Source organism: Rhinatrema bivittatum, chromosome 1 (assembly GCF_901001135.1).
Source record: "Rhinatrema bivittatum chromosome 1, aRhiBiv1.1, whole genome shotgun sequence".
NCBI lineage: Eukaryota > Metazoa > Chordata > Amphibia > Gymnophiona > Rhinatrematidae > Rhinatrema > Rhinatrema bivittatum.
The window spans coordinates 789562911-789589707 of record NC_042615.1 but is presented as its reverse complement, the minus strand read 5'-3'; the positions used below and the strand labels follow the sequence as shown (position 1 = coordinate 789589707).

General features: G+C 44.3%; 1 protein-coding gene across 2 annotated transcripts in view; it reads right to left on the bottom strand.

Moving 5' to 3' along the window:
- PSTPIP2 (proline-serine-threonine phosphatase interacting protein 2) overlaps positions 1-26797 on the bottom strand; it is a 179472-nt gene that overhangs the window by 1601 nt on the left and 151074 nt on the right. For both annotated transcript variants that reach the window (XM_029580853.1, XM_029580844.1), the window contains 4 exons: positions 26165-26261; positions 23344-23422; positions 20039-20073; positions 12754-12814 (listed from right to left, as the gene is read on the bottom strand). In XM_029580853.1, the coding sequence (XP_029436713.1) occupies positions 12765-12814; positions 20039-20073; positions 23344-23422; positions 26165-26261 (261 nt within the window). In that variant the 3' untranslated portion in view covers positions 12754-12764. The remainder of the gene's footprint in view (positions 1-12753; positions 12815-20038; positions 20074-23343; positions 23423-26164; positions 26262-26797) is intronic.

The following is a 26797-nucleotide window of genomic DNA, read 5'->3' as shown; positions in this document are numbered from 1 at the left end:
GAGTGGCAGAGGACGTTCGCCACTCCCCAGTGAGAGATTTCATGAGTGTGAAAAAAGCTCCTGTGTCCTCATGGTTCCTCAGGAGGTACCTCTTTGGAGGATGCTCTCTCCGAGGGCACAGCATTGCCATTCCTGTTTTCTTTTCAGGGAAGGAGCTGGGGTCCAAGCTAAGGGTAACCAGGCCTTCAGGATTAGGGAGGTCTGCTTTGGGGGGGGGAGGTGAGGGTTGTCCCAGAGCAATTCCTAAAAAGTTTGCTGAGGATTTCTAAGTTTTCTGAAGATCCATGTCAAGCGTGATTTCTTCAGAGGTTGGAGAAAGGAAAATTGGTTCTTACCTGCTAATTTTCATTCTGTAATACTATAGATCAGTCCAGACAAATGGGTTTTGCATCCCTACCTGCAGATGGAGGCAGAGAACAAAAAACTTTAAGGCACTGCTACATATCCAAGAGTGTCACCTGCAGTCCCTCAGTATTGACCTGTACCCAAGTCAAAGAGTAGATACCATTCCCCCTTCCAGGGCCAACTGGAAACACAGGGTTGGAAACCCCTGAGCTGGAGGCTCACATACATCCAAAATGCTTAACTCAAAAAAACTCACAATTTCTAAATAGATTGGAAAATTTCGGATATATGGTGTAAAAAATCTCTTGGAAATTCAGTCTTTCGGCAGCAAATGGGACGAGTTTCTGGACTGATCTGTGGTATTACAGGAATGAAAATTAGCAGGTAAGAACCAATTTTCCATTCCAGACAAGGGGGATGTACCCAAGCACCCCTTCACTGGGCGGGAACCCGAATGACCCGCCCTTAACACACTTTCACCGAAGATTGCATCCTCCTGCACCCCAATGTCCAACTGGTAATGTTTGGTGAAAATAATAAGTGAGGACTACACTGCGGCCCTACATATGACTTGGGGAGACACCAACTGACATGCCACCCAAGAGGCTGCCTGCGCTCTAGTCAAATGCACCTTGAGGCCCGTCGGAATTTCGTGACCCTTACAAAAATAAGCTGAGCAAATGGTATCCTTCAGCCACCTAGAAATTGTAGCCTTAGAAGCTCTCTCTTCTTTTTTTCCTCCACTGAATAACACAAAGAGATGATCCGACCGCCGAAAGCCATTAGTGACCTTCAAACAACATAACAAGGTGCAATGCACATCCAGAAGATTAAGATCTCTATCCTGCAGAGACTCTCTAGACCAGGGGTCCCCAACCACCGGTCCGCGGACCGGGACCGGGCCGTGGGAGTTTTTTGCCGGTCCGCGGCGCCGCCAAGCACCGGCAGGTGTGTCGCGCGCTCCCGGTCTCTCCCACTGCCGTTGCCACCGGGCTGTCAGCACGTTCAAGCCTAGTGGGAACGGCAGCGGTGCTAGAAGAAGCTGTGGCACCCGCGGCTGGCCTTTTCTTCTTCCCGCGTCTGCCCCTCCCGTGACCCGGAACAGGAAGTGATACACGGAGCGGTGCGCTGGAAGGAGAAAGAGCCGTGCCACGTGATAAAGTAGCAGCGGCGGCTGCAGCGTCGGTCCCCGAGCAATAGAATCAGCCGGTAATCGAGAAAGGAGACAGCAGCATGAGCCTCCCGCGGCCGATGGGATTCTTCTTTCTTGGCCTGCGGGAGCTGCTGCAGCTCCCATTTGTGCTCGGGGGGGGGGGGGAAGAAAAGGAAGTGAGTGAGAGAAAGAGAGAGAAGCAGCCAGCCAGCCTGTGTGTGATTGACTGGTCAGAGAGCTGATGTGTGTGTGTATGTGAGAGACAATGAAAGTGACTACTCAAGGAGATGACTGATGTGTATGTGAGAGTGTGAGACATTAGTCAGGGAGGTGACTGATGTGTGTGTGTGTGAGAGGAGAGAAAAAGCATGGAAGTGAGAAGTCTGGGTATGTGGGAAAGCATGGGCGTAAGAAGCCTGGTGTTGTGGGGGTGAAAGAAAGCATGGGAGTGAGAAACCTGGATGAGTGTGCATGCATGAGAGAGACTGCTTGGTAAGGTGACGGTGTGTGTGAGAGAAAAAGACTGGTGTGTGTGAATGTGAGAGAATGTGATTCAGGGAATGAGAAGCCTGTGCATGTGGAGAGAACAAGCATGGGAGTGAGAGACTGGTGAGTGAGTGTGTGGGTGTGTGAGAGAGAGAGAGAGACAGAGAAAGTGATTATGAGAGTGAGAAGCCCATATATGTAAGTAGAACACGAGAGGGGGAAGCCTGTGTGTGTGTATGGCATGAGAGAAACTGTTCAGGAAGGTGACTGGTGTGTGTGTGCCAAAGACTGTTTGGGAGATGATTGGTGTGTGAGAGACAGAAACTGGTCATGGGGGCATGACTGGTATGGTGTGTGTGTGAGAGACATGGGCACTAAGGAAGAGGACCATAAGTATAGAGCTTAGCTTCTACTGCTGCTTCTGGTGAGTGCCACGGCCTGCAGGGAAGAGGAGTAGGAGAGCTGCTGGAGGGGGTAAGTAAAGGTGACTTTTTTAATTTATTTTTCTTGACTGCCATTTTAATTGTGTGATGTCTGCTTTTTTGAAATATTTTATTGGTGTTTGGAGAATGTTTAATAGTTTTTATGAGTTTTTAATTGTTGGATGTTATTCTGTTCATAGCTGTTTTGAAACATGTATTCTGCTTATTAGTATAGTTTTACAATTATTTCTGTGTGGGGATCTATAGCTGCTTGCTAGTTCTGTTTTCCTAATAAGAGGTGTATTGGTTTTTAGGACCTGATTTAATATTTGTAGTGTTGCCTTTTCATAGATAGGGTTGCTCCTGTTTGAGTGTATTCCATAATACAGGTGTAACTGTGTGTGGATTAGTTTATGTGCATTACTACAGATCCTGGGAGAATGTTAGGTCGGTTCTGTGTCTGTTACCGAGATGAGATATTTTGCTAACATGTAAGCGTTTGTATCAGTCTTATTTGTTGTGTTTTCTCAGAGGACATGCATTGGTGGTAAACTGCTGTCTTTTCATAAGTAGGGCTATTGAGCCTGGAAGTAGAAGGAGTTTGAGTTGCTGTTACTGAGCTGTCACCAGAACCAGAATATCTTTTTTGTAGGGTGAGTTGTATGGGGAATGTCATAATTCTGCTTTACATCCATTATTGTGGGTCAGGGGAGTTCCCGTGGATACAAACTGTACTTTTACATCTAGCCCCGTGACGATCATGGGTCAGTGTGCCATGCATGTGAGAACCTATGGTGAGTTGAGTCACATTCACATTATAAATGTCATAATTAAATGATAAGTGTGCACTAAAATCCAACCCCCTCCATAATCCCACCCCCATATGACCAAAGCCCCGCCCCTACTCCACCCCCACCCTGCCCTGCCGGGCCATGGAAAAATGGTCTTGCTTGAAGCTGGTGCAAAAAAGGTTGGGGATCACTACTCTAGACCACTCCGGAAGTGCCGGAAGCTCAACTGTCTGATTCAGATGGAAAGAAGACACAACTTTCAGCAAAATGAGGGAACCGTACACAAGGTCACCCTGTCATTCGCAATACATAAAAAAAGGATCCTGACAAGATAGTGCCTGAAGCTCAGAAATCCACTTAGCTGAATATATGGCAATCAGAAAACCTGTCTTCAACATCAAGTCCTTCAAAGAAGCTCGTCTTAAAGGCTCAAAAGGCGCCCCACAGAGAACCCGCAAAACTAAGTTGAGGTTCCAATCTGGACAGACTTTCTGAACCTGAGGCCGCAATTGCCTAATCCCATTCAGAAAGTGAGCTACATTGAGATGAGAAGCCCCTAATTTTCCCTAAGACAACTCAACGCTGAAACCTGGACACGGAGTGAACTATAGGCTAGGCCCTTGGACAAGCCCTGTTGCAGAAAAGACAAAATGTGAGGAACTCCCACTAACAGAGGGTCCAGCCGCTATCGAAGACACCAGGATTCAAACACCTTCCAAAACCTGATATATGCCACAGACATAGAAGACCTCCTAGCCTGGAGCAGAGTGGAGATTACTGGCTCCGAATATCTATTTAGGCACAACTTCCGCCTTTCAAAAGCTAGGCTGGAGACAAAAGCTATCCTCCCGATCCAAAAATATGGGTCCTTGTCACAGAAATCCTGGCAGGTGAGCCAACCAAAGAGGCCCATGTATCACCAGATCCACAAACCATGGATGTTGCGGCCACTCCAGCACCACCAGCACCACTGTCCCTGAGTGCATCTCTATGCACCGCAAAGCTCAACCAATGAGTGCCAAGGAGGAAACACATATAGAAGAACCCAGCCATGGGCACACCAGAGCATCCATCCCTAACTAACTGGACTCCCTTCTACAACTGAAAAATCTTGCCATCTTTGCACTGGCCCGCATCGTCATGAGATCCAAATGAGGAACACCCCACCTGGCACAGATGTGATTCCAGACTTCTAGGGACAGTTCCCATTCCCCGGGATTTAATTGTTGCCTGCTGAGGAAATTTGCCTACATGATGTCCACTCCCGTGACATGCGATGCCGCAATCCCTTCGAGATGGTGCTCCACCCACACAAACAATAGCTGAGTCTCCCGAGCCACTGCATAACTTTGTCCCTTCTTGGCAGTTGATTTATGCCACCATCATCGCATTGTCTGAAAACACTCAGACCATCCACCCCTCAATCAAGGGCAGGAACACCTCCACGGCCCTGCACACTGCTCTCATCTCCAGATGATTGATAGACCAGAATGCCTCCACTGGAGACCAAAGACCCTGGGCAGAACAAGCCAGGCACACCGCCCCCCAGCCCTTGAAGCTGGCTTCTGTGGTTCATCACACCCAGTCTGGGGCCTCCAGATCCACTCCCTTTTCCAGGTTGTGCTGCGAGAGCCACCACAAAGAATGGACCTGGATTCTTCTAGAAGAGGTAATGGTAGATGATACTCCAACGACAATGGATTCCACCCAGACAAAAGTGCCTTTTGCAACAGACACATTGAGAAAAAGTCCATGGAACCAAATCCAATGTTGAGGCCATGGAACCCAGCACCTGTAAGTAATCACAGACCTAGGCTCAGATGCATCACCTGCGCCTGTAACTTCAACAACCTGTCCACTGTCAGAAACACCCTGCCTTTCTGGTTATTGAAGCAGGCTCCTTGATTCTCCAATGACTGAGACAGAACCAGATGACACTTTGCTCCATTAATCACCCAACCCAGAGAACTCAGGGTATCCATCACCCACTGTACGGACAGCCCACACTCCTCCTCTGCCTTTGTCCGAATGAGCCAATTGTCCAGATATGGATGGACCAGAATCCCCTCTCTTCTCAAGGCTGCCGCCACTACCACCATCACCTCTGTGAAAGTTTGGGGAGCCATAGCCAACCCAAAAGGGAGAGCTCGAACCTGGAAGTGATGACCCAGCACTATGAACTGCAGAAACGTCTGATCCTCCTTTTGAATGGGAATATGGAGGTAAGTTTCAGTCAGGTCCAAAGATGCCAGGAACTCTCCTTTGCAGACCACTGCTATCACTGTACACAACGTCTCCTTACGAAAATGCAGAACCCACAAGACTATGTTTATCTTTTGTAAATCCAGAATGGGACGGAAGGTACCCTCCTTCTTTGGATCCACAAAATAAATGGAGTACCTCCGCCGTTCTTGCTTGCTCAGCATTTCAGGAACTATCGCACCTAAGCTTACTAATCTCTGCAGAGTCCCCTTCACTGCTTCACGTTTGCTTCGTGACAAGCAGTGGGACTCTATAAAGGCTTCCCTGACTGGGTACGAAAATTCTAAGGCGTAGCCGTCTCTTACTACCTCCAGAACCCACCGGTCCAAGCTAATCTTGGCCCACTCCTCATAAAAGTGGGACAATCTGACCCCTACCGCTTCCACAGAGGAATGGGTGAGCCTGGCTTAATTGCGAGGACTTTCCTACTCCGGTTCCTTGACTGGCACCGACCCTGGAAGATCCGTGGGAACCCTGAAAGGACTGCTGAATCCCGACGACTGTTTCGGCCCCGAAACAGAAAAGTCTGCGAATCCTGAAAAGAGGATCGGGATGGGAAAACCTTCTTATTGCTCTTCTTATCCTCAGGCAATCTGTTCCATTTGGATTCCTCTAAAGACTTCATCAACTGATCCAAATCCTTCCTAAATAGAAGCTTCCCTTTAAAGGGAAGATTACACAGCTGGGACTTGGACCACATGTCCGCCGACCAATTGTGCAACCACAAAAGCCTGCGTGTAGCCACTGCCGAGACCATGCTCCTGGCAGAAGTACGCACCAAATCATACAACGCATTTGCCACATATGCCCAGCTTCCAAACGTGCTGAAAGCATGGGGCTGAGTATCCCAGTAGATGCCTGTTCTTGTGCCTTCTTAACCCAGCACAAGCAGGCACGCTGCACCATGCTGCCACATATTGAGGCCCGCAGACTTAAGGAAGACACCTCGTGGATCTCCAACTTGCAGTCTTAACATCCTTCAGAGCAGCCAAACCCGCAACTGGATTCGTAGTCTTCTTAGTCACTGCTGAGATTGCCGCATCCACCTTAGGAATCTTTAGGCAATCCAGATTCTCTTCCGTCAAAGGATAAAGCTTCACCATAGCCCTACCGACCTTCAAGACTGCTTTTGGGAAATCATACTCCTGGTTAATCAGCTTCTGAATCTTCTAAGGAAACAGAAAGGCACTGGGAAGACCAAGCAGTCCATCCAGAACCAGATTCACTCCTACCATTGTCAGACTCTTCCTGAGTCATCTTAACCCCCAATTCTTCCAACACCTGAGGAATGAGAGGGCACAGCTCCTCTTTTTTAAAGAGGTGGACCACCTGAGGGTCAAAATTATCCCTGTTCGAATCAGATCAGGATTCTGACCCCCATCTGGGTCCACCCCCTGTGGTGAGGCAGGATCCTCCTGCATCTAATCTGAGTCATCTAGTTCCCTGGGGTCACCCTCAGAACCTGCACGTCGCAACCCCAGGCACTTCAGCAGATCTCCAGAACCTCCTACTAATGCCATCCTTGGCTGCTTGAAAGGGACACTTGGCCACCTCTCTCTGGATCTCATCTTTCCTGCACCCTTTCTAGCCAGGAAGGCTCTATGCAACAGCAGGACAAACTCTGGAGGAAACGCCTCCGGATCCTTAGCCCCCTGAATGAGGAGGCTGCCTTCCGAGTCTGCTCCCCCATTCCTGATCCTCCTCAGCTTTCTGCACCACAGGTGAGAGGGAAGGTGGGGAATCACCAGATACCTGGCAGGGTGGAGGCCCCTGGATGCAATCCCCCATGGGTACGGCTGAAACGGTGATCTCCCCAAGGTGGCCCCCCCGGACCACAATCGCAGCCCTCCATTCTTTTGATCCTCCTGTGGAGGTCCCCTCCTCCCCCGATGCACAACCAGTGCATAGGGAGCGGGAATTAAGCCGGGCCAACCAAAGCCCACAACTACTACAAGTGGCCATGTGAGGTTTAGGCGCCATGAGTCACACGGATCCAAAACGCGACGGGGCCTGAGCGCACCGACACAAAGGTAGGCTGCACCACGAAGCAGCCCCGCTGAGTCATGCAATTGCATCGGCCCAAGCAGTGCGCGGCTGATAGCGGCGATCCGAGCGACGTGCAAACAGGCCTTGCCTAACACCGAAGCTGTCCCTGCCAGGGAAAATAAATCACCCACAGACTCTCCCACCTTTCCCTCCTGCAGACCCCAGCAGCTCCTGCTTGCCGATTGCCCCGGTCACTGAGCCGCAGACCGAGTCTCCAACACTAGGTCCTTATTAACTTTTTTTTTTTTAAACCTAATTTACCAGAACAAAAGGATACTTCCCTGATCAGAGACAGCGGCTAGCAGGAGGAGACTTCAGAGGCAGCGAGGGAGCCAGTCCCCTGGCTATCAAGGCCTCTGGAGGTAACGGGCTACTCCAGTCAGGAGTTTCCAACCCGCCGGTCACCCAGCTTAACCCGAGGGATGGCCCGCAAAGGAACCTAGCACCTCGGGGAGCTAATCCAACTTCTTGAAGTCAAAAACAAAACAAACAAAAAATGTTCACTATCTCCCAAATTTAACTTTCAGACAGAACTGCAAGTTTGCACCTCTACCATCTGCTGGAGACAGAGAAATACTAAGGGGACTGCAGGTGGCACTCAAAGTTTTTTGTTCTCTGCCTCAACCTGCTGGTAGGGATGGAAAACCCACTTGTCTGGACTGATCTCGGTATGAACAGGAAAGAGGATTTGCCTTTGTTGGAGTTCAGAGGGAAGAACCTAAGAGTTGCTGACTGAAGAAAGCCAGACTGCTCATTATTATTAGAAGAGAAAGGAAAAATAGATAACAAGAAAGAGAATGCAACCAGAGAAAGAGGTTCTGGGGAGAGTCCAGAGGGGAGGGTTCCTTCCCCAGAGAGCTTATCTGCAAGGATATGCAGCACTTGATTCTGTATGAGAGGATTTCTTTTTTGTGCTACTGGATTTTACTTTTTCTGCTCTGAATGGTGCACTAACGCTATAGAGTACTGCTTTTGAATTTTTATTTTTTTTTTGTTTCCTGCCACCAAGTTCATCAGTAAAGGATTTCATTTTTGAATAACAGTTACAGTGACGTGTATTTTGGCAGGGGCTACCTAAGCTTTCAGGAAATAAGACAATGCCAAAACAACATTTTTGGTAAGTTTCTATGTTAGCCTATACTTGCTGTTTATATTATCATCAATAACAATAAACACTGTCCTTTGATATTTCAAAGGACTCCGCAGCTTGTTCGCACAAGCATTGATCTTTCATTCTTTTTGAAGAATTCATAGGACATGGAAGTTTGCCTAGCTTGACTTTTATCTAACGTTACACTAAATTTCACAAAGCCATTGCTCTTTAATACTGTTGATGTATTTTGCTGCTTCTATGCACGCCTCATAAAATGGCTTGAACTGCAGTATAATTATAGTGCACTACCCTATAAGGCTGTGTTATTAACGAGTTGACAACTTTTAACGGGATCTCACCAGTTCTTTTCTTCACTTTTCTGATGTGCAGTGTGATTAATCCAGGCAGATTTTAATCTGCTCACCCTTGTACATTAGATGCTCTTTTGTATGTATTTTGCTACTCAGCATTGGTTCGTTTTGATAGATGTGGAAACAGTAAACTGTTGGCTGGGGCTGGTGGTGAATTTGCCTCTTTGCTTCTGTAGACAGAGAGGACCATACTCAAAAGCATTTAGCTGGCTGAAAAGTTAAGTGGCTAGACTGTAGCCGGATATATTAGAGGCATTTCAGAGGTGTAATTGGGAGGAGCTGAATTAGTCAACTAAGTTAACCAGCTAACTCCAGAATTCAGAGTTAGCTAGATGATGTAGCTGGTTAAGTCTGATCGGGACAAAGAGCTGCCCTAACGTTAGCCGGCTAATTTTAAGATAGCTGACTGTATTCAGTAATGCAGCTGTACTATTGATTATTATGCCTCCAGAGTTAGCTGGATAAGTTTATCCGGCTAAATTTGTTATCTGCACTGTGCCTGAATATGGACCTCCTAGAGATCATATTCATCTGCTATCCAGCTGAGCAAGTTAGCAGGACAGATTTATCAAGCTAACTTGGCCGAGATACTCAGCAGCACGGCTATGCCACTGAATGTACTCAGCTGTCTAACAGCTGGATACATTTACCTGGCTAACTTTAGACCAGCTGAACTGAATAAGGCTGAATATCGGAACTTATCCAGCTAAGGCCTAGAACCACTAAGCCGTGATATTTTTTTGCGGGAGCGGTCCCACTTTCACAGCGACACTTCCCCAGAATAGTGGGTCCCTCCCCCCCAAAAATATTGCAACTGTATCGCGGCATTGTTTGGTCTCACGGCAAACCGTTGTGGAGCAAGTAAAAAAACCAAACCAACAAGTAGTTGCCCAACAATGCCACCCCCAACCACCCAATTCTGTCTGCATTAAATAAAATGTCCCCCCACCCCAATGGTCAAACCAATTTGTTGGGGTTAGAGGGCCCTTTCAATACTTCCCCCTTCCCCCATCCTCCAAGGCTTCAAAATAATCAGCGGTGTCAAGTGGCACCTTAATCCTCCACCACCACCCCACCCCCCGCACCCCCAAACCTTACAAGTGAGAAAGAAATCCCACAATGTGGGCCGGAGCACGCCCTAGCCCCTGACCAGGTTGGTGCCATTTTTCACATGACTGAGGCAAGGTCAGGTTGATGCCATTTTGAAAAAATAGCACTAACTGAGCCCAGGGCTAGGGGGTATTCCTCTCTCACCTTTTGGGGTGCGGGAGGGGGGTCAAAGGGTTTGGGGATTAAGATGCCACTTGACACCAATGATTATTTTGAAGACTTTGGGTATTGGGGGGGGGCCCTATAACCCCAACAATTTTGTTTGACCTTTAGGGTGAGGAGGGGGGAGCCGTAGCGCTTATTTGTATGGAAAAGGGGCTGTGGTCATGGCATGACCATTTGATTTTTGTGTTTTCCTTTTTGTTGTTGGGGCCGCCTTGAGTCTTTTTTGGCGCGGGACTTTTAGTTTAATTTGTATGGCCCTTTAATCTAATGCAGGAGCCTCGGGACCTGCATTAGGGTCCCAAGGTCCCCGTGTTAATTATCATTTCAAGGAAGTGTTGTTAATTTATTATCAGGGAGGATAACTTTCTAAGTCAGCTCTGATAAGTTATTTACATCAAATTTGTCTATTAATAAGTTGCTTTGCATAGATTTGCAAAATTCATGCAAGTAAATCGCATGCAAAGCAGTTCATTGTAATAAGGGAGGAAATCTGGGCAGGACCATGCAAATAATAGCATATATTGCACTATATTGCCGCGATAGGGCTATATCACATGATAAACAGCATATATTGCACGATGTACACTGTTTAACATGCATTGGAGCCCTATCGCGGCTTAATGCACCTCCCGGTAAGTTAGATGGATAAGTAGCTCCACTCTGGAATGTCCCATCCCACTCCTCGCTTATCCAGATAACCTTTTAGCTGAATATAATGTTACTTAGGTAAGTGGCAGTCACTAAACATGGCCAAATACTGAAATGGTGCTACTTAACCCTTTGGATGTCACGGAATAAGCGCGAAGGACTCTTCCCCTGAAGCAGGACCCCGATGGTGGGGGTCCGAAACGCGATCGTGTTGGGCTGTGCAGATGAGTATCACTGCTGAATTGATTTGAATCCTCATTGAAAAAGTGACATTGTTGCTATCTGACTCTGATTAGTAGTATCAGACAGTTTGAATTTTGGAGCTTTCATCAGTTTGTTGGAAGAAAATACTTTTGATAAAACGTTAAAAAAATTATAAAAATATATATATAAAGTAAAATGTACCTGAGACCATAAAGAGAGTCTGGTTGAATGCCTTGTCTCCATGAGTAGTGGTCCTACAAAATATACTCTTTGAAGTGTGACAGCTTGAATAAGTTATATAAAAGAGATACCAGGTATACCATCATTTTTGATACATTGTTTACATTTCGGTTACTGGAATACACGTGTTGTGTTGGAGGGCCTTTTGGTGTGATTGATATCGCTACTTAACCGGAAACATGGCTGAGGCCTATTTCCATTGCAGCCTTTCCTTGTGGAAAAAGCTTGCAGAGAATTTACGTGCAGAGGCATCTTTTCAGTTTTTTAAAAAACAACTAAAAGCATTTCTGTATTCCCAGGCCTCTAGCTCTTGGAATTGTTTCCTGAAGTTGTCTGACTGCTGGTTGAAGGCTATCTAGCATTGGTAGTAACATCTATACCAACTAAAGTTCTGGTTTGGCACTCCGTTGACTGTCTTTTTCATCTTCTGCAGTGGCTTTTGAATGTTATTTTTACTTTGTTTTGAGTATGTTTTTTGTGTATTTTTAGTATCTTATAATTGTTTTATATTTTTATGATTGTTTTACCTGCACTCAGCTTATAACTTTGTATATTATGGATAATAAATAACTAAATGCATAAATAAATCTGAACTTATTCATCTAAGCAGTGCTAATATTGGCCTCAATGTGCTTTCAAGCTTTATTTCAGCCCGTAGACATCAAAACACAGTGGGCCAACATGGACCATTGTCCAACCAATTTTGAGCAGGGCAGCACACATTTTCTGAGGTGTCCAATAATCATACGCTAATCACCCATCCAAGGGCAGGGAAGGCAGATAATCAGCCAATGGGAACCATCTTGATTTCTGGGTCCTTATTCCCATGTCTGCTTGGTTTTTGGTGCAGGCACAGGAGCCAGATGAGTGCAGAAGAAACTGTGTCTCCTACCTGCTCACGGCCACTACTTCCCGCCACTGCCAATGCAGCTGCTGCCGCTTCCTTCATCTTTTGCCACCACTCAGCAGCAGCTGCAATAGCAGCCTTTGTGTCACCCCAACCGTAATCTCCTGCTGACTGACTCCTGCCACAGCCCCATGAAAATTCAGAAGAAGATGCTGAGGAGCTCAGGGGAAAATGGGATGCTGTCAGACTCGGAGCTCTAATATCTGGGGGGGGGGGGGGGGGGCTATTAATGCCCGAGGTCATTCTCCGATTCAAAGCTGGCACAATCCCTTTATACAATGCTATTCATGTGTCCAGGTGCCATCGGGGAACTTAGCCAAAGTTTTATTGTACATCAACCCTAGTAACCTTGTGCACTTACTGGAACAGTCTCTGTGAGCACTGGATATGGAATCCTGTGCACAGAGATCATGGTTTATCCCAATTCAGATCTAAAGCTTAATATTATCAACATTTTTCTCAAAAGGAATATCACACGTCACTTAAGCCAGAACACTTAGAGAAACTTACCTGCTTTTCTCCTAGTGATGTATTATACTATACTCCTCAACAGAAGCATAATCAGAGTCACCTATAAAACACAGAGAACCAAAAGAGAGTCACATATGTAATCACTGCACAATATGTTCCAGGAGAAGTCACAGGGACTAAGTCATCAAGCATCTTCCATATGGGTACTGAACAGGAAAGAAATCCAGCATAACTATAATAATGCCAGCATTTATACTTAAACTAAATATGTAATTGTGTTACAGCACAGGAAAAATATTTCCACTTATCCACTTTACATAAGCCAACCACATTAACCAGTTCCTTTCAAATGAATATAAGCAGACACTGATCTAGATACTTATTATTTATTTTATTTTGTGTTTATATACCACTTATCAATAAATCAAAACTGTGTGCAAATTTAAAACATTCATAATGGCAATCACAAAAAGACAGTAGCAATCATAATGTTATATAAATATAACACAAAATAAAACAAAACTCCAGTTCTAATATGTCACTGGGTTCTTCCTTCAGCACATAGAATGTTATTTATTAAAAAAAAATCAATCTTCACCCCCTCAAATATTCTTGAAAAATTTCACTAAAAAACCATGTTTTCAGTGCTTTTTTGAATTCTTCATAATTACCCAAAAGACAAATTTTTTCTGGCAATGTATTCCAAATCACCGGACCGGCAATCTACAATCACCCAAGATGTTTCAAATGACCAAAGCCCATTGGTTGAGGTGGTTCAGCGCATTAGGTTACAGAATAAATCTCTGTATATCCAATACTTTGGGTGAATTTTAAAAGCGTTGCTCGCGTTAAAAGGCTGATATATGAGAGTATATGGGCCGCGTGTGATCTACACATATTTTAAAAGCTGCAAATTACGTACACATATATATATATACACACATACATGAGTAAAAAAAAAGGGGGGACGGAGTCAGGGAGTGTCAGGATGTTCCAGGGCGAGGCCAATATTTATGCTTGTAAATCCGAATTTTAAATCCGGCATATAAAATCCTTGTTTTGCCATAACCGGGGATAGACAATTAAAGCTACCATAGCACTATATTGTACAGGCTTGTGATTTTATGTTTTAGGTAGTGTGAAGTTATATAGTATTACTGCTGAATGTATTGTTCACCACCATGAGCCATGGAGGAATAACAAATTCAAATAAAGAAAGAAAAATATTTGGATTAAATTTGCTTCCCTAGGCTTGGTTGGGTATTAGTATATATGAATGTTCTGCTGTCAGGTAACAGAGCAGGAACACATTTTTGCGCTTTTTTTTTTTTTTTTTTTTTTTTACTTTTATAATTTCAAATGAATATAACACAAACTTGTTACAGAAAAGGGAAGATCAAATCCAGTTGTAAATAGGCAATAGTACAAAATTCTGAAATACATATCCCCTTAGTCTCCCCTCTATAAAGGGGAATTGGGAGAGAAATCCAAAGTAATTTGAGCAAATATCAAGAAAAGAAAATAAGAAATAAGGAGCCCTCCAAACCCTTATCTAAGCCAGAAGATGAATGTACTTAGGAGTGCGCATCTAAGAATGTTCTTAATTGTATTGGGTCAAAATAAACAAACATACTTCACATTTTGAAATTTTAAGATACATTTACAAGGATATCGTAATATGCATTGTGCCCCAATTGCAGCAACATCTGGTCTCATCGCAAGAAATTTGTTCCTGCGCTGCTGTGTGGACTTAGTAATATCCGGATATAAGCATAGCCGCTGGCCATGGAATAGCGAATTTCTATATTTAAAGAAGAATTTCACAACATTATTACGATCCTGTTCAAATGCAAACGATACTACTAAAGTCCTTCTTTACCATATCTCAGTCTCTTGTCATTTCTAATATTTCCGTTATATTGAGGGATTGTTGTTCTTCATTTCCGTTTTCCATCGTCTGAGAAACTCTTTGGGGCATATAGAAAGCTTTCGTGATCAGTGGCATTGCTTCAGCAGGAATTTAAGAATATTTAACAGGTAGTTTTTAAAGAAATCCACTAAGGGTAACTTAAAAACTACTGGAAAATGTATACTCCTTAAGTTCAAAAACCTCAGTGCATTCTCCATATTTTATAGTTTCTTAGTTGCAATTGCCTCTGATTGTACCAAGTTATGCTGTACTTTCTCCACTTGGGTAATTCTTTTTTCGATTTCCTCCAATTTTTCCTCATGTAAAATAACTTTATTCTTGATGATCTTCCCCCGCTCCATAAGAACTTGGGTCAATGGGGTGATCGCGGATTCTATAGATATCAATGCCGACCAAACAGCTTCTAAAGTCACTTTTTCAGGTTTATGTAATGTAAATGCAGTACCTGTAATTAAAGATGCAACACCTCCTTCATTCTCAGATATTTTCTGTCTCAGTGTTGGGGTTGAGGCATTGGTTGATGTGACATCCAATAAATGTAAATCCTCCCTCTGCTTACTTGGGGAGGCCACATCTAAAGAGCAAAGCTTGGGTCCTTTGCCAGTTCTCCCATTGTTAAGCAATCTCCTCTGTTCATCAGCGGAAAAATTGAAAACGGCAAAGAGGTCTCCAGCGAAGAACCACAAGGTGGGGACGGTGTTTCTGGCGCACCGGGACTCACCGAGATCTCATCGGCCATAGGAAGTGGCACTCGCTCCTCAGCAACCGCCTCAGCGGCCCTTGCTCATGGTAGTTTCAACGTGGAGGAGAGAAAACCCGTCGATTTTCTTTTGAAGAGAGCCCGCAGATCCCAAAGAAGGTAAATGTTCGCGGAGTTTTGCCTTCCACTTAGTATGTGGCATGGTATGCGGTGTAAAGAGGTAAATTTCGCAGTATAAGAAAAACAAATGACGGAGCATCTCTCTCCTGCTCTTTAACTGTCAGCCATCTTGGATCTCTCCTTTGCTTCTAGTTTTAAGCGGCAATACAATTCCCACATGATTTCAGTTGACGGGTAGCAAGCATGTGCATGTAGAGTGGTAGAGCGACACCTTAGGTATGTGGTTTGGTACAACTGTATTGCACAGCTGTCCATCATTCTTCTGTTGTCTGCCAATATGATGCAATGGTCATCTACATTAAGAACATAAGAAATTGCCATGCTGGGTCAGACCAAGGGTCCATCAAGCACAGCATCCTGTTTCCAACAGAGGCCAAACCAGGCCACAAGAACCTGGCAATTACACAAACACTAAGAAGATCCCATGCTACTGATGCAATTAATAGTAGTGGCTATTCCCTAAGTAAACTTGATTAATAGCAGTTAATAGACTTCTCCTCCAAGAACTTATCCAAACCTTTTTTGAACCCAGCTACACTAACTGCACTAACCACATCCTCTGGCAACAAATTCCAGAGCTTTATTGTACGTTGAGTGAAAAAGAATTTTCTCCGATTAGTCTTAAAGGTGCTACTTGCTAACTTCATGGAATGCCCCCTAGTCCTTCTATTATTCGAAAGTACAAATAACCGATTCTCATCTACTCGTAAAAGACCTCTCATGATCTTAAAGACCTCTATCATATCCCCTCTCAGCCATCTCTTCTCCAAGCTGAACAGCCCTAACCTCTTCAGCCTTTCCTCTTAGGGGAGCTGTTCCATCCCCTTTGTCATTTTGGTTGCCCTTCTCTGTACCTTCTCCATTGCAACTATATCTTTTTTGAGATGCGGTGACCAGAATTGTACACAGTATTCAAGGTGTGGTCTCACCAGGGAGCTATACAGAGGCATTATGACATTTTCCGTTTTATTAACCATTCCCTTCCTAATAATTCCTAACATTCTGTTTGCTCTTTTGACTGCTGCAGCACACTGAGCCGATTTTAAAGTATTATCCACTATGATGCCTAGATCCTTTTCCTGGGTGATAGCTCCTAATATGGAACCTAACATCGTGTAACTACAGCAAGGGTTATTTTTCCCTATATGCAACACCTTGCACTTGTCCACATTAAATTTCATCTGCCATGTGAATGCCCAATCTTCCAGTCTTGCAAGGTCCTCCTGTAATGTATCACAATCTGCTTGTAATTTAACTACTCTGAATAATTTTGTATCGTCCGCAAATTTGATAACCTCACGCGTCATATTCCTTTCCAGATCATTTATATATATATATATATATATATATATATATTTATATATATATATATATATATATATATATATTGAAAAGCACCGGTCCAAGTACAGAACCCTGAGGCACTCCACTGTTTACCCTTTTCCACTGAGAAAATTGACCATTTAATCCTACTCTCTCTTTTTGTCTTTTAGCCAGTTTGTAATCCACGAAAGGATATCGCCTCCTATCCTATGATTTTTTTAATTTTCTTAGAAGCCTCTCATGAGGGACTTTGTCAATCGCCTTCTGAAAATCCAAATACACTACATCTACTGGTTCACCTTTATCCACATGTTTATTAACCCTTTCAAAAAAATGGGGCTCCTCTCCATCCGAATGCTCCGAAGATGAACTGTCCGCTGGACAAGAAATAGATCTGAGGTGGACGTTTGGGCTTTGTGGATCCCCCCCCCCCAGGGACTTGGGGCACTTGTGGGTCGAGATGGCGCCCTTGCCCCCAACCGAGAGCGCTGGGGCTGAACGAGGGACCCTGCTACCATGCCTTCTAGCCGCTTTCCGGGCCTTAAAGGCCTTGTGGAGCAGCAAAACAAATTCTGAGGAGAACAATGAAGAAGAATCATCAGAAGCCCCACCAGGGCTCTCACCTGATGAAGTCTCCTGATCAGCTTGTAAATCGCACTCCCCCGGAGGCCTCAGGCCACGGCGAAAGTGGAGGTGGGGAATTCTCTTCCCCTAAAGCAGCCTGATCTTGTGCCCTGAATGTCTGTAAAATGGCTTCTGTTCCCGCACTGAACGGGAACAGGTCTGAGGGCTGACGCTGATTATCGAGCCTCTCAGGCACGCGGCGCACTCGGGAACTGCCACCTCAGGAAAAATCATTTACAGCCGTCCCCGAGGTGCCCTCCCCTCCGGGGAGGCACTCCAAACAAATACCGGCTCTGGAGAGTCCCGCGCGCTCCCACAAGATGAACAGGTGGCACCACGTGGCATAACGAGCAGTCTAAATTTAGCATGGGAGCTCGGTGGCTGTAAGGCAGGCAGAGAAGCAGCAGTGAGGGGGGAACGAAGAAGTCGCTGGGTTGGCCGTGAGATCAAGAAAAAAAATAGAATACCTCGTTCTTCTTGGTCTGTCACTTTGCGGTTTGTTTGTTTTTTTTTCCAGTCAAAAAACAAGTTCTGACTATGTGAGTGAACCGGGCTTCCCGGTATCACCTTCAGTTGCTGCCAAGAGGGCAGGTTACAGGGTTCTCAACTCTCTGCTCCTCAGCCTCTATTACCAGGGGGGATGGTCCCACCAGGACCTGACAACCCCCCTGTGAGGCTTAAAGTCCTTTAGCTCTTTTTTTTTTAGCCGACTAAGTCTTAAAACTAATCTAACTAATTTAACTAAGTAATGTAACCAATTCTAGCTAATCCAGACTGAAGGGATTTGCACCTCCACCATCTGCTGGAGACAGAAATACTGATGACTCTAGGTGGCACCTCAGGATATGGGGCAGAGTCATTTCAAAACTTCTCTGTCTCCATCTGCTGGAGGGGAGGTAAAACCCAGGCGTCTGGATTGATCCGAGTACGTACAGGGAACAGGGTCATTTTGATGCAATGGCAATCCACATAAACAACGTTTGGTGTCTAGATGGACTGGCTGGTCATTGATGTAAATATTAAACAGTATTAGTGTAAGCATGCTAACTTGTAGAAGGTCATTCCTCTGTTGGCACCTGTAACTTTGCTTTCCTTCTAATTCTACAAAGAATCGTTGGTTCTTGAATTGAGTCTGAATAAGTTTGATTAGATGTAGCTCTTTAGTCATCTCTAGCAATATGACAAGTAACCCCTGATGACTGACAATCTTGTAGGCTTCCAATAGATCTCCTGTAATTAAATGTTTTTGGATGTATTGTAAGACTGAGTAACTAGCTCGTGCATGATTTACTCAAGTGAAATCCTGCTTATTCTGAGGGTACCCTCTTAACATGTGGTATGATATGATTATTTTTTTGTTATCCCAGGAAAAATAAAATAATCAGTTATATCACACAGGAGAAAAAAATCAGCGGAAAAATATGTTTTCCACTAAATTCCCAGGAAAAATAAAATAAAAATTGAAAATTAAGGTCCCTACACATGTGGTAAGGAGGGAAATAGTCTGAAAACTATTGGCCTTCAATGTGTCATTTCCAGGTTTGAGTAATACCACTACTTTGGCTTGCCAGTCTCTGCTTGATCCCTAGATTTACCCTCTGCATTTCTTCCAATATCATTTTTGCATCCATTTTCTTTGAGAGACTGTTCCAGGCAACCAACATCTTTTATTAGGTTTTGGGCCTAGCCATCTTCACTTGCTTTCAAGTTCTCTGTTTTGTGTCGCTCCAGTAAAACATTTTACCAGTAGGTTTAGACCGAGGGATCCATACTGTAATGTTCTCATCTCTTAGCAGCAGAAGTTACGTCGGCACCATTTGGTTTTCTACAGTTTTCAAAATTCTATGGTGCATAATGGTTTTGTCAAGGGGGCTTCTTTCCAAAGGAGGACAAGGGTCTTGGTAAGCAGTGGCTTGGAAAGTAAACTCGCATGCCCAGCACGTAGGCAGTGTCTTCATTATAAGAACATAAGAACATGCCATACTGGGTCAGACCAAGGGTCCATCAAGCCCAGCATCCTGTTTCCAACAGAGGCCAAACCAGGCCATAAGAACCTGGCAAGTACCCAAAAACTAAGTTTATTCCAACATCACCATCCAGTTTGAGCACATGGGTGCAGGCCTCAGTTGAGACTTGATGGTCTGCAGAGTGCCTGAGGATGCAGGTGGGTTGAGGCTTTGGGCCCAGATGCTGATCAGGAATCAGGGATCGGTTGGACATCTCCACATGCAAGGCTTCAATAGACTGAACCAGCGAGGGTTTGTCCAGCAGGGTCTCCTTATATATAGATTCCAATCAGGACTCACACCCAAGGTTAATCCAATTGGGAGCTTCCAGGAACATGGACTGCCCCTTCCAGGAAGACTAGGTAATTTTGTTTGAAGATCAGCCATTCCCTGTGGCCAATCCTGAGGGTCTGTGCCCTGAGCTGCTATCCCTTAGAGTGTTGGAGTGGGGACCCATAACACAAGTTGTTCTCTCTAGCTTCAGTTTGAGCATTACCCAGTTTGCTGCCAGTACACAATTCAAGAAAGAAAGAAATTATTTAAAATCCTCATGGAACTTACATGATACATTTGTGGGAACTGGCATAGGTCCTCTCCTGGAAAATAAAACAAAACATCAAACCACTTATCTTACCAGTTACATGTTGTTAGCTGTTGCCCCCTACAAAGACATTTCCATGATTTTTTCATCTACAGCTGCTGGCACTTTATAGAATATTTTGAAGGTAAAGCTCACATATTGTAATTGCAAGTCACTGTCACACCTACAATTATCTTCCTACATCTCTCTTCTTATGTTTTACCCATCAAGAAACCTTTGCACACACAACAGAAAATTGATTGTAAGTGATTGGATGAAAGGAGTGAGTTACATCACACCATATTCTATGTATTCAACTCTATATCAGACACTGGGGGGATGCCTTAGTGCTTTCTATACCCTTCCAGCATCAACCGATCTGATGGTTGACTTCCAAGTTACATACATTTTTACTTCTATTTTTTTAACTGTTACATTTTATATCGCTGTATTATGTTAGTGTTATAGCAATTTATTCTGTTACATTGACTTGATGATAAAATTGTCTTAGTGGTATTCACTGTTCCATGCTTTAAACATCTGACATAAAGGTGTGTAATCAAATAACTTATTATTTTTGCATGTTTTTGTTGTTTTTGCTATTGTTTATTTATACTCTGTATGTTGTTCATTGTGGAAATTGTATTTTAAGGGGGTAATTTTGTAACAGCCCACATTGCTATAAAGACCACAGGTAATTTTTATCTGCAGACTTTGAAAACTAGTTCAAAATGCAAATATGTGTGTATTTCCACTTTGAAAATTATCTCAGGAAATCTCTCCGCAAACATTTGCACCTGCTATCTTGTGTAGGTAGGTTTCCAGAAAAAAAACGTGCACGTATACTTTTCAAAAAGCAAAACTATACATGTAAGTGTAAACCCAGCCCTTGTCACTGCAGGTAAAAGTATGCACATAGATGCCACACATGTACTCACACATAGTGCAAAAGCTGGGGGTGAGAGGGGATGGGGGAATATGTAAATGCTGATGAGGAGAAAATAGAATTTTTGTTCACTGAGGAAGGGCTTGCAGCACAGAAGACTGCCACAAATAGGAATGGAAGAGAGGCATACCTCAAACAATTTTCACTGACCTCAGTGTTGAGTAAATTAGTGGAATCGCTGCTAAAACACAGGATAGTGCAGTTTCTGGAATTCAATGAATACAGGATCTGGGGCAGCATGGTTTACCAAAAGGTTTTGTCAGATGAATCTAATCGATTTATGTATAAGCATTCTTTTTCACTCAACGAAAATGTAAGCTCTGGAATTCATTGCCAGAGGATATGGTTAGGGAAGTTAGTGTAGCTGGGTTTAAAAAAGGTTTGGATAAGTTCCTGGAGAAGTCCATAAACTGCTATTAATCAAGATGATTTAGAGAATAGCCACTGCTATTACTGGCATTAGTGGCATGGGATCTATTTGTTTGGGTACTTGCCAGGTTCTTGTATCCTGGATTGGCCAAGGTTGGAAACAGGATGCTGGGCTTGATGGTCTGACCCACTATGGCAACTTCTTATGATCTTATGATATTCCACCTTTTCCTAATTATAGGCCCAAGGCAGATTATACAAACTATCAAGGGATTAAGTGCCTAAGTACCCTAATGGATGATATACAGAGATGAGGTAAATAGGAAGTAGGGTACATTAGGTAGTTAAAGGAAGTGAGTGCATTGGGTATACACTGTGTATACATAGTTAAGAAGTAAGTTTAACATGAGCAGTGTGAGAGACTGGGTGAACAGAGTATTCGATTAGGGGAGGCAGCTAGATATGGTGTGTTGATTTCAGCAAGGCCCTTGACCCGGTTCCGCATAGATCACCTATAAAACAAACTGAGCACCCTAGGTGTGGGCTCTAAAGTAACTGGCTGAGTGGGAGTCCACAAAGGATAGTGGTAAATAGAGTTCACACCACAGAAAGGGAGTTACCACTGGTGTGGTGCAGCAATCAATCCTCTGTCCGATTCTATTCAATATTTTTGTAAGCAATATTTTGTAGATGATACCAAAATCTGCAACAGGTTAGACATCCTGGAAGTTGTGGAAAACATGAGGAGGGATCTAGTAAAGCTTAAAGAATGGGCTAGAGTCTAGCAGCTAAGATTAAATGTTTAAAAAGTACAGGATCATGCACTTGGGTTGGAAAAGCCCAAGGGAGCAGAACAGTTTAGGAGTGAATTTTTTCTGTGCACAAAACAAGAGCAGGATCTGAGGGTGGCCAAACAAGTAGGACAAGGTGATGGCAAAAGCCAGATGATGAGTGCATAGGGAGAGGAATAGCCAGAAGGAAAAAAGAGGTGATGTTGTCTCGGTATAAATCTCTGGTGAGATCTCATTTGGAGTACTGTGTACAATTCTAGAGACCGCACCTTCAAAAAGATATTAACCAAATAGTCTTGGTTCAGGGTCAGCAATCTTCATCATAAAGCGCAGGGGTGGGCAATTCCGGTCCTCGAGGGCCACAAACCAGTCTGGTTTTCAGGATATCCCTAATGAATATGCATGAGAGAGATTTGCATGCACTCTGCCTCAGTTGTATGCAAATCTATGTCATGCATATTCATTAGGATATCCTAAAACCTCGACAGGTTGTGGCCCTCGAGGACTGGAATTGCCCACCCCTGATAAAGCGTATGGATCTAAACATGTACACCCTGGAGGAAAAGAGGGAAAGGGAGGATAGGGCAAGAGACATGTAAATACTCCAGGGAAGAAATGGAGGCTCAAGAATGAAGGTCATGGGAGGGAAGGTACAAGGGGGTAGGTGCAGAGAGTAATCTAAGGAAATATTTCTTTACAGAAAAGGTGGTGGACACATGGAATCGCCTCCCTGTGGAAGTGGTGGAGTAAAGGAAGCATGGGGCAAGCACAGTGAATCACTGCGGGGAAGGGACTATAAAGCTGAGCAGGAGATGTGGATGGGCAGAATGGCCTTTATCCGTCCTCATGCTCTAGATAAAAAGTCCATTTTACCTGCAGAAATGGCTTTTACAATTTGGGAAAAAAAAAGAACAGTGTCTTACTGGTGCACCTGTTCAGGGAAATGGTTTTGCTAAGCAGGGTTTTGATTATACTCGAACTTGGTATCAGAACTAGCGTGCACACAATTAATAGACTTTGCAGAAAGTGCTATAAAAAAAGGAAAGAGGCAACAGAACTGAAAAACCTCACACAGGGGTGCTAAGAGAGCAGCTCTCCTGTACAGAAGTGTGTTTCTTGCACCCCTGCATCATGTACGTCATATGTTGTGCTTGCAAGAGACTGGGGCCTCAGGTTTTACCTTGGAGCAGCCAATGCGTGACTTCTTCCTTGTACCGAGTTCTTTTGGGAGTTGTAGTAGTTTTCATATAGAACTGGCGCTGAAGAAGAAACAAATTTGGCAGGTTTGATATCAGTGATGTAAATGCTTGACAAGCCAAAAACTATTATAGACAATAACAAACACAAAATAAAACAAATCACTCCATAACACACTACTGTCCTGGCGATGCACAACACACATTTTTGGATGTTTTCTACAAAGGGTACCCATTTGACTGCCCTGGGGACACGGTGTGCTGGGAAGAGTGTTTCCTTGTTCTGGAACTTTCTAAGCTGGAACAATTAGCAAGAGGATTACTTACTGTGTATAGTTCAGATATGGTTTACCAGATGGCCCCAAGTCATTAGGGGCAGGGAAACCAGAACTGGTTTTCCCAGTTGAAATCTGTAGCTTCAATTTCTCTAAGCAAAGCCGGATGGGCAAAACCAGAACTGTGTCAGCCTGTACTGGATGACATGGAGCCATCAGAAAACCCTACTTTCTGGGCATCACTTCTCATAAATATTGCCTAGTAGCTTGCACAGTCCTCCGGATTTATAATGCTAAGAATCTGGAAAATGGTTGAATCAGTACCCACCTGAAACTAGTAAGCAGTAGCACCAGTGTCAAGGCTTCAAACCATATTACCGTGCAGTCCTCCCAAGTTTTAAAATGGCTTCCAGTTTAAAACAATGCTATCAATACATCAGTTCTTTTTAGGCATGAAAGCTGGGAGTTAAAACTGAACTATGAAGAGCTACATTTGATTTCATTCCTAAAAAATGTATTCATGTTTAAAATTTTGGAACATCCCCTATTTGTCACCCCACATAATTTTCCTTCAATTGCAAATTCTGTAGCTTCCCTCCCTCTCTGTCAGGTGTCTCACCTCTCAAAATTTGTTGCACGCTCAAACCAACCAATAGATCTTGAGAAATGTAAAGCTGGAAGGTTACCTACTCTGTCTAGTATGTGAATGTTAGCTCTGGCAGCTAGGTGGCAGTCAAGCACATGCCAGCCAAGGGCACACAGAGAGCACCTGTTGCGTCCGTCGGTCGCAGACGGCTGCGACCGCTCTGCCTCACCTCTTTTTTGCCTTTCCCCTCCATGGGTAAGATGGCTGCCTCCGGTGCCGAGTGGCAAAACCCTCAGTGTCTCCTCATGGGCGTCCCCGTCCGCCATGATCCTTCCTGTGGCCTCCTAGGGCATGCGCACACACGCTGCCTACGCTTTCTACACATCATGGCGAGAACCTGCATGACGTCAATACCTCTGGGTATTTAAGCCTCCGCTGCACTTCCAACAAACGAGTTAGCAAGGACTTCGGTTTAGCTACTCTGACCGCTTCTAAGCTGCACGCTTAGACTCCTCACTATCCTCCGGGGTATCTCGCTCCTGAAGAAGCTCTGGGCACCCATTCCTCGGGGGCCTCTCGCTTCCCACTACCCTTCGGGGTTTTCTACAAACTAGACAACCGCTCCACGGGGGTCTTTCTTCTTTTTCAGGATTCTGCTCTTCCAGGTACTCGCTCCTCGAGGGCCTATCCAGCTCAGTATTACCTGCATCACGGACCTTGGGTTCGCCTTCACCATCAACCAGGAGGATTCCAGCACTACTCTTCAGTGAGTACCTTTATGATCCAGCTCTCCATACCACCCACCAGGTTCGGCTTATCCTGCTCTGCGGAACTCTACCAACCTTGTACATCTGGGTGAGACTTCTACATCTGAGGCTGTCTGAACGTATTGACACCTTGCTGGACTTCAGTGCCATTCCTTCCTGCATTTCTACCATCTATCTACAGCAGTACAATAAAGCTTTTCATCTCCAGTGTCTGCTCTGAGTCTAGCCTATCGCTGTGGTTCCCCACGGGGCCCCTCCCCGGAGGGAGGAGTCATCTCCACAGCGACTAAGAGTCCACTATGCCACAAACCCAACAGCACCTCTCTTTCTCCTCTGTGCTGCAAGTTCTCTGACTCTATGGCTAAGTACCAAATATAGGCCTTCACCTGTGAATAAACCTGTGTGACCCTACCTTCTGCCTCTCCTCACTTGCTCTGAATGACAACAGAACACCAGGTATATCCAGCCCAGAATCCATCTCTTCCTATACCCAGTCATTCAGAAAATTGTTTTTTTCCCCATAATCCTACCTACAGGTCATTTTTATATTAAAAAATCAGCATCCTAAGCTTATTTTGCACTGACCTGATGAAAGGAGCTAGTCTCAAATGTATTATGTTACACTAATGAAAAGGTATCACCTGCATATAAAATTGTTTGTTGTACTGCATCTGAACCTTTGATCAAGCAAGCTTAGGATTTATTTCACTTTAAAATTAACGGGTAGATTTTAAAAGGGCCGCACATGTGCCCTTAAACACACGTATCTTGCCGCATGCAAAGATACGCGCTATTTTATAAAGTATACGCGTAGGTTATAAAATACCATTCAAGCAGCTTTACACGCATATCAAGAGAGAGAGAGAGAAAGGCTCTTTATAAGGCTCAGCCTGACATTCAATATATGGACCATTGTAAGGGGGCACTTTTATTCTGGGTGAGTTTTCGGGAGGTGGGTTGGGGTTAGGGGGGTTGAACTGCCACTTTCTCAGCCCACTCTCTCCTACAATTACAATTAGATAATACTACCAATCACATTTTGTTTTCAAAGGCTACAAAAGAAATTAAAACTAAAGTATTAAAATTTGAAGTTCCTGCTAAATCTAAATAAATGAGATATAAACAGACAGCATAGACATTAGCATCTGATCATCACAGCTCATTATTAAGAGATTACCTGGTGGGGTGTCTCCAGTTTTTCGTCTTTCTACAAAATAGTCAATATCCTTCTCAATGCTACACTGCTCTAAAGATTTACGGACTTCTTCGTACATCTAAGAAAAAGGGAGGAAAAAAAGTATTCACTGGCAAAATGCTTCCATTTTAGCTTTGCATCCAATCTGTAAACAAGTTCTCAAGCATAAGGTGCTGAATAGCATTTCAGAAGCAAGATTCTCTACTACAAAGCAGATCTTACAACACATTTTTATTTAACCCAGTGCCTTTCAAACAGTAATGCAAAACGGGTTTTACAAGGACAATAAAGAAGCACAGGGGTCAGCTTGGTGGGTCAGTGGTAGTGCTGGGCACTTCCCTCTAGACTAAGATTTGTTTGTTCCCAGGTTAGATCTTTTGCTTCCCAAATCAGCTGGGGTTAGGGATCCTGCAGAATGAGTATTCACACCCCCTGTCAGGAGGGAGTCTCGCTCATTGTGCAACACTGACACCTAGAGGCCATATTTGGGGGTCCATGTTAGTTTGGCTCCAGAAGGAACTGTGGTTTGTGATCCCTGCCAATAACTATTGCAATGATGACTGGGCTGAGTTGGGGGGGCATATAAAGTAGGGAGGAGAGTAGTTGTGAATGAAG